Consider the following 9,049-nt stretch of genomic DNA (forward strand, 5'->3'; position numbering starts at 1 on the left):
AATACTTAAATATTGTTCACCAGCCTACGTATACCTTCAATTTTCTTTCTTTTGTATTTGGGGGCCTCGATGGCCAAGTTGTCTAAGTAGTTACTACTGAGGTTGTGAGTTCGAACCCCGCTCGTGCGGGTGCAATCGGGTGCGAATTTAATTTACTAGGCCTGCTGATTTTCCTGTCGAAGGTCGGTGGTATACTCCGGGCACTTAGGCTCCCTACACCAATAAAAACTGGTCGCCACGAAATGGCCAAAAGCGTTGCTTACAAATGACGTTTAAACTCAGAAAGTCAAAGTCAAATCATTTATATTGGTGTGGACACCTGATACATCGATATGCTAACTGTATTGTCATGCCGTTGTTTATGTTAAATGGGACAACAGCTAAACAAAACTTTAACTGTAAAATGTAAAAGTACTTCCTTTTTTAATAATTTGAATTCAGCACTTTTAAACTCAACAGAAACCTTCACGACAGAAGGAACAATTGTTCCCCCGATTTTTTAATTTCCTTTTTGTTAGACGTTGATGGTCAATTGGCACCGTCTTACGGTGTTCATATATCACATATCGTACGATATGCCGGTGTCTGCACACACGTTGTGAATTTCTATGAGCATAATCTATGTAGTACTGGTAAATTGTTAAGTTATGTGTTTGTTTTCTACAGATCTTTATACAATTCTTTCTCTTTGGCTATATCTGTAAAATGTTATTTAAAACGTAAAAGCACATCCATATGTTTCGAGAATGATATTTACCGAGCCCGAAAAAAAAAATAAGATCCGGGTAAATTTACCAATCTTTTACAAACAGTTTTGTAAAAGGTTACCAATTCAACACTGTAATTCAATATTTTAATATTGTTTCTGTTGGTATAAATACAAATATTGTTGTCAGTAAATTTAAACCATTCTAAATAATATTGTTATACACATAAACAAAAAGGGCATGTTTATGTCTCAATGAAAACGCATTCATTTGTGTTTTGTCAGCAACAATTGAAAAATCTGTGGTCGACGCCAAACAAAATATGCATTTGTTTAAATACAAACGTGTGTAACGAACTAAGCACAAACGTGAAATGTTTGACATGTTTTTACAAATTAAAGGACAAAATTTTGGATCTTCATATAACAACTTCATTCTTACACATCACTAATGTGTGTTAAATAAAAAAATAGAGAATGTTAATTTTTTATATCAAATTCTATTGATTGCTTTTCTTTAGGTCGAATTTATTTTTTTTTTTATTAAATTTGACTTGTTTTCGGATGTTTAAAATATAATGTTGAAGCGGATTACACTTTGTAAATGCGTTTCATAAACGTCAACCAATGTTAACTGACTGTTAACAATACTCCTTTATCGTCCTCCTACAGGATTTATCCAAATCGACAGTCGATTGTCGCATAGAATCAGTTCCTTTGCTCAGAAATACAAGTTAACCAATAGATTATTGACATTGAAATATTACAGCAGTGACATACCACGTGGTCAATTAACGCTATCGAAGAAAAAGTATAAATAAGGCATGATATTGGAAAATGTTTGTATCATTAGTTTGTATGTCATTCTTAGAGGATGGTAATAGAACTGTATTATTGAAACTTTATTGTGACGTTGTTCAAACATATTTCATCAAGTTTTTGTATTTTACTACATTCTAAATTGTATTTAATAATGACAAAGGATAGAGATATGAACGTATTTGAAAACAACGAAATGCAGAATTGCCAGAAACCAAAATATGCTTTTTCGAAACTTTTACCATTAGGAATTAATAAAGGTACACAGTCAGAACCGAATTCTCGGACAAGTTCTTTAAAGAAAAAACGGAGACATACAAGCGATTTTGTACAAAAGGATCTACACAGGAACAGTTTACATTTATCTCCGGTTACAAAGTCAAAATCGGCTAGTGACTTGATTGCAAACGAAATAAAAAAACAATTTAAACGAGTACGGTCTTTTAAACTCACATCGGATGGACTTTTAAATGATAGGCTTCAATGTCGTCGTAGAAAAAGCAGTGGTTCATCAGTATCATCTCACTATAGATCTAGACTTACAAGTGACGCATCAATGGAAAGTTCTACTACTTGGAGTTGCTCATCATCTTGCTCAACTGGATACTACAGGATACAAATTATGGGTGCTCATGGTGTTGGTAAAACTGCACTCGAAAATCGCTTTATGAGCTCAGAGTACATGTCGTCTTCGGAAGTTTTAATCGGTAAGTTCTCCTCTTCATTGTAGATCTCAGATTTTATATTTTTCCTATTATAGTTTATAAACGAATCAATGAAATAAAAAAAGTGTACTTCAATACTCTGTGACAAACTTTAACTATTACTTTCAAATAGGTAGATGAAAAACTCAATTGCAGAAAATTGTTAAAGATAGAATTTTAAAATGTCAATAATGTACACATACAGTCAGTTTTAACATACATTTCTTATATTTCAGATGAATATGATGAAAACACGCTCTCTGTTGTAGTCGACAATGAGGAATCTACAATGGAATTCATAGATTTTGTATCCGTTGAGGTATGTAGATCCTTATTTTTATTTGAGTAATGACGAATTACTGACGAAAAGAAAATATATATGTATATATTGCACTCCATCTATTCTCATATTCACCATGTACATGTTGTTTACATTGAAAACCAAGAGGAATATAGGAGTTTTGATGTAGGCAGGTGAACTAGTTTATTATTTACCAGATATTATTTTCATATGAAACCACTCTCAAATTAAATATCACAAAGTTTAGTCTGTGTTTTGTATTCAATATTAAATATAAATGAATGTTGTATAAGAAATTAATAAAGCGAGGAAACAAATAATTTGAATATCGCATGCGTCTCTTATTCTGTATATGTAGGGTAAATGTACATTGTACTCTTTTTTTTACAATTGTTTTATTCTGTTTAGAATGATGATCTACCAGCTGATGCCTACATTGTTGTGTTCTCTGTCCACGATAGCGATTCGTTTACAATAGCAGAGGGATTTCTACATTATCTGCGCAATGAACTTGATAGTGATAGACCTATTATATTAGTTGCAAACAAAATAGATCTAGTAAGGAAACGACAAATAACAAAAGAAGGTAAGATTTCCGTTATTGTTTTTTGTTTATCTTTTTATCTTTATTGATTCATTATTTATTTTGTTTTATAAAATAACAATTCAATAATTTGTGATTGGCATGTCTTTTAAACATCAGTACACTGCTGCTGTATTAAATTAACAATTGTCAAGAAAGCTTTATTGAAAAAACAAAGTATCACGAATTGACTACGACTAACAAGATGTTTTACACTAATTTAGCTTATTTATCAGTAATATCAATTGTTATTTATTTTTCAGAAGCACATCAACTGGCCAAAGAATTCGATTGCAAATACATCGAAACATCAGCTGTCTTAAATCACAAAGTTGACGAACTATTAGTTGGAATATTAAAACAAATACAACTGACGCTTAACCCAGAGGCCATTGAAAAAGCAGTCATGCTTTCACAGGACAAAGTGAAAAAACATTCATCTTGTAAGGGTCCAAGACAACTTCTAAATAAACTCTTTAGAAAAAACTCGAAACCTTTATCTCGATGTGAAAATTTGTTTGATCTGTGATTTTTAACATAATGTATGCATTTATGGATGACTATAAATTGCTTTTAAACGAAATGTATAATATACAGTATCTTGTATAAACAAAGGGTTATACTGATTATGATAGATAAGTTAACTTTACGTTTTGAGAAAAACCTTGAACATACATTCATAAACGTTTTATATATCATCAGTATGTAAGGTATATGCAAATATCTTTGTATACACTATTTAGTTTTTTTTATAGCAATAAGACAAATCACACATTGAAGTGCCTAATATTTGAATAGAAAATAATGTTGCCATTTGCTTTTTATTTTGATGGTTTCCGATTCGATAATTTTGTCTTATACTTGCAACCATGCAGGTATTTTTATGTAATCGATAGTATAATGAATGGATACACATACTAAAATGTTATGTTACGTTATCAAGTTTGATGTATTTGTTATTATCATGATTATTGTCTGTGGTTTTACCATATTATTTGAATAAGATATCAGTTATCATTGGTTATTTGTTTATGATGATTGTTAAATTGTTATTTATAAAAATATAAATAAATATATTTGAAACAAAGTTGTTTATATCATGTTTTCATGTTTTGCACTAGCATATTCAAAAAAAAAAATCAATGTTACGTAATTTCAAGTTACAAAAAATGATAATATGCACGGAAGAACAGAATATAACTTGACGATACGACGTACATCAAATATAAAACATGATAACTATAACAAGGAACAAGATGTAGGACACAACAGAAAGGCGAAAGAAATTTAAAGGACATTCAAATTCATAACTTGTCCGACAATAAACCTACAACGACATGTCAAGAATAACAACTTTATTAACAATACACAAAACACAGCAAACTAATCGTCTAAACAACATGAACCCCGTCAGAAAATATCAGATACTCCGGGAGGGTAAGACAATCTTTCTCTATATGAGGGATTTTTGCAAGTTACATTTTCAATTTTTCAAATGATTTGCCAACTCTTCGTTGCGAGGACTTACGAATTTATTTAGGAAATGTGTCAATGGTACGACAGATCAATTTTATATCTAATTATTTTGATAAAGTAGCATAAGTCTGTAAAGGCTCATCATATCGATATATTTAGTCTAGCATCATCATTTTTCGCCCTTACATTTACAAACTATGCAAAGGAGTAGGAAATATGAAGTAGTAACCTCATAATTGCAGACGGACTTGATTAAAAATGCGTTATGTTTATACAGAAGTATGAATACGTCAATGAGCTAAAGACAATCACCAATAAAATAAAAGCGACAACACCATGGAAAAAAATCTAAAAAGTAAAAACAGGTCATAAAACATAACACAAAAAGCTCTAAACAAAGCAAAATATTCTCGGTACAGATTTAAATAACCATTGTAAATCGTATTTTTTATCTATAAGTTATTGCTGATGCAGAGTTTTCTCGTGAAAGTATATCTTCAACATGTTCTCAACAAAGATTTTGCAGCCCAGTAGGCAGCACTTCGGTGTTGACAAGAATATCAATTATATGGTTATTTTTATAAATTTCCTGTTACAAAACTTAAAATTGTTCTAAAAATAAGAATTTTCTTATCCCAAGAATAGATTACCTTAGCCGTAATTGGCACAACTGTATGAAACTTGGGTCCTCAATACTCTTCAACCTTGTACTTGTTTGGCTTTATAACTATTTTGATTTGAGCGTCACTGGTAAGTCTTATGTAGACGAAACGCGCGTTTGACGTATTAAATTATAATCCTGGAACCTTTGATAACTATTCACACTACTGGGTAGATGCAACTACTGGTGGACGTTTCGTCTCGAGGGTATCACTGTCCTAGTAGTGAGCACTTTAGTGTAGACATGAATGTCAATTATATATTCATTTTTATAAATTTCCTGTTACAAATTAAGAATATTTAAAAAAAAATCTAAGGATTTTCCTGAGAAATTACCTTCCACGACTAGATTTTTTAAAGTAAAATCACCAATTGTAACATATCGAGATCATTTTTCGTAGTTATTAGGGAATTAAAATAACTGTGAACAATTCATATTTTATACTCGCTTTTCAAATTCATTTACCCAGCACCAATGTACAATTACGAAACGCAGGGCAACGGTTCTAGGATTTTTTGAAATGGAAAAACCCTTTTTTTTTTAAATAAAATTATCATATTCCGTTTACCAAAAACCTAAAAATCATTTTGGCTATGATGCATGGAACGTCAGGAAAAGGTGTTATACTTTGATTACCGCCTTAATTTTCCTAAGATTTATCAATCATGTTTTATAGCGTTTATTAAAGGCTTTTCAATATGCAAGAGTAATGAAATTTTTGACTTGTTTAAGTCAGCCTCTTAGATTTCCAATGGCAGTATATCTAGAAAATAAACATTTAAAAATTGAACTGTGTCGAAACTCAGTTAAATGCAGAAACCACACGATTCTGCTATAAAACAAACGTCGACGGATCAGCTACTCAGTGTGTTCTTGAATCATATCTATTTGTATATATATATTATATTTACAGATCTAACATTGTTGGGTTGATGTTTAGACGAGTTGTATATACATTATGTACACAGCCATGTATCACCATCATTGATGGCGATCCGATGGATACATCTGTTGTAGAGTTGTCAATGACTCAGACGTACTTATAAATATAATTATTTTCTGTAACTATATATTACATTAATTTGTAGGATCCTTTACTATAGATAATTTAGCTGATCTGTAACAATAACATCTTCATGCCTTATATATCATGTACTGTAGTACGCCGTTAGATTAAAACTGACGAGGAAAGGTAACACACGGCCAGCGAAAGCTCTATTATTGTAGAGCCCAGGTGGTCGTGTGGTCTAGCGGGACGGCTGCAGTGCAGGCGATTTGGTGTCACGATATCACAGTAGCATGGGTTCGAATCCCGGCGAGGGAAGAACCAAAAATTTGCGAAAGCAAATTTACAGATCTAACATTGTTGGGTTGATGTTTAGACGAGTTGTATATACATTATGTACACAGTCATGTATCACCATCATTGATGGCGATCCGATGGATAAATCTGTTGTAGAGTTGTCACTGACTCAGACGTACTTATAAATATAATTATTTTCTGTGACTGTATATTACATTAATTTGTAGGATCCTTTACTATAGATAATTTAGCTGATCTGTAACAATAACATCTTCATGCCTTATATATCATGTACTGTAGTACGCCGCTAGATTAAAACTGACGAGGAAAGGTAACACACGGCCAGCGAAAGCTCTATTATTGTAGAGCCCAGGTGGTCGTGTGGTCTAGCGAGACGGCTGCAGTGCAGGCGATTTGGTGTCACGATATCACAGTAGCATGGGTTCGAATCCCGGCGAGGGAAGAACCAAAAATTTGCTTACAGATCTAACATTGTTGGGTTGATGTTTAGACGAGTTGTATATATATATATATATATATATATATATATATATATATATATATATATATTTAAATTGCATGCGACTGTCATACAATTGAGAGGTATAGCTATATCATTAAACACACAGAATCAAACGTTCTACTTAGAAAGATGCATGTTCGAAGTCAGGAATATGGTAGTTGTTATCCATTCCTTTGATGTGTTACTGCTCTTGACTTTGCTTAGAGACGTTTCGTTTTGAAATTTCTGCAAAGTTCGGTATTTTTGTTATTTTACTTTTGCGTATTACTATTCGTAGATATATCAGTATATATATGTGATAATTTTATCTATTCAGATATTGTTTGAACAAAACAATGGGTGATACCGAATCCTATTTGTAACACGTGTTTTTCTGTAAATATTTATTAGGATTCAGACATGTTGTTCTTGTGTCGTGTTATTCATTCTTATTTATGCGTCTTTTATGATCTGTGAAATGTAACGACGTCATGTTATACTGTACTTGAGAAGATTTGCAATTTTTTTACCCGGAAATAATAACAACTGCATTGGTTTGACCTATGACGGCGTTAAAACAGGAACACACACATGGTAAGCACCTCATACAGTGCCTGCATCATAAGTCATGTGATTAGAGTGTCATATTTAGTAACTATGTCAAAGCCGAAAACGTGATGAAACTGGTGATACTGTCATTTAATGTATAAATATATAATACATTTCAAGCTATATGATCTTACAATTATATGTAAATTTAGGTATAAATCATAATTTGAGTGAAACTGAATAATCCTAACCAAAACAGAACAACTAATCAAAGTGTCTTATACTCTGTATCATAAATTAAAAACATCCAACTTAGATTAGTAAAAAAAATGTACGAAGCAGTGTTTAACATTTCAAATGAATAGAAAGCATTGAGATGTACTTAAAAATATTGAAACTTTTTTTCATCAAAATTAAATTGTCATGGCTACAATATGTTTCTTAATGTTACAGCGCTTATCCAGTAATTTTTGCGATATCACGACAGCAATGACTATAACAGTTTACCAAATTAAAGTTATATTTCTTAAAAAAAACTTACCACTACGTAATATAGTAGCGCGAAAGTACTAACAGTGGCGTTGAAACAATCATTTTTTTTCTCTTTTATATGAATAAGGCCGTTATTCTCTCGTTCGAATTGTTTTACATTGTCATTTCGGGGCCTTTTATACTGACTATGCGGTATGGGCTTTGCTCATTGTTGAAGGATGTACGGGGACCTATAGTTGTTAATTTCTGTGTCATTTTGGTCTGTTGTGGAGATGTCTCATTGACAATCACACCACATCTTCTTTTTATATCCAATCACACTTTATTAAAAGCAAAGGTAATAAGGTACAAGTAAATATAAAAAAGTGTTTCATACGTACGATTTTTCACTATGTAATCATCGCTTAATAAACTTTTGAGCGGATCAGGCATGGCTTCTAGCATTTTAATCCACTGTTAACGTCAGGACTAACAACCCCGATTTGTCAACTACTCTCTGTAGACAAAATCAGGACTACTGGCACTACTTTGGTCCTCGACGGAGATGTTGACTTGATTATTATCGTCATTATTTATTACCTACTAACCCTAATGTCTCTATTAATAACTTTTTGACATGAATACAAAGGCAGCTCGGTATTAATTATATTTGAACTAAGCTGAATTCACGATTTCTTTAAAAAATGTTTTTTCTGTGAACTTATGCATGGAAACTACTGTTGCAAACCACTGTTCAAACCAGTAAAGGAAAACGACCTTTCCATAAACTATTTACCATAAAAAATTTTACAGGTCTTTAGCAATATCATTTGTAACAAACAAGATCCTCCGTACATTCTTTCTTTCTATAAAACTAGTTTGTATCTTCAATATTTCATACATATATCACCCAACTTAAAATTTTAAATAGCAAAAACGTGTATCAGGATCTCAATATTGACGAATTCAAATCA

The 9,049-nt window shown here is 31.8% G+C and overlaps 1 protein-coding gene across 1 annotated transcript; it reads left to right on the forward strand.

The window, feature by feature from the left end:
- The first annotated feature begins 1,578 nt into the window (after positions 1-1,578).
- LOC143078169 (GTP-binding protein GEM-like) lies at positions 1,579-4,093 on the forward strand. The gene is made up of 4 exons (XM_076253117.1): positions 1,579-2,232; positions 2,466-2,548; positions 2,939-3,116; positions 3,377-4,093. Exons 1-4 carry the CDS (start codon positions 1,680-1,682, stop codon positions 3,640-3,642), a joined length of 1,080 nt encoding a protein of 359 aa, XP_076109232.1. The 5' UTR covers positions 1,579-1,679; the 3' UTR covers positions 3,643-4,093.
- The last annotated feature ends 4,956 nt before the right edge of the window (positions 4,094-9,049 follow it).

Source organism: Mytilus galloprovincialis, chromosome 6, assembly GCF_965363235.1.
Source record: "Mytilus galloprovincialis chromosome 6, xbMytGall1.hap1.1, whole genome shotgun sequence".
Taxonomy (NCBI): Eukaryota; Metazoa; Mollusca; class Bivalvia; order Mytilida; family Mytilidae; genus Mytilus; species Mytilus galloprovincialis.

Bases quoted from the DNA above. Each gene is read 5' to 3' on its own strand.
- LOC143078169 (XM_076253117.1), top strand. From the start codon at position 1,680: ATGACAAAGGATAGAGATATGAACGTATTTGAAAACAACGAAATGCAG. The intron at 2,233-2,465 runs GTAAGTTCTCCT...CTTATATTTCAG, and splicing joins GTCTTCGGAAGTTTTAATCG to ATGAATATGATGAAAACACG. The intron at 3,117-3,376 runs GTAAGATTTCCG...TTTATTTTTCAG, and splicing joins ACGACAAATAACAAAAGAAG to AAGCACATCAACTGGCCAAA.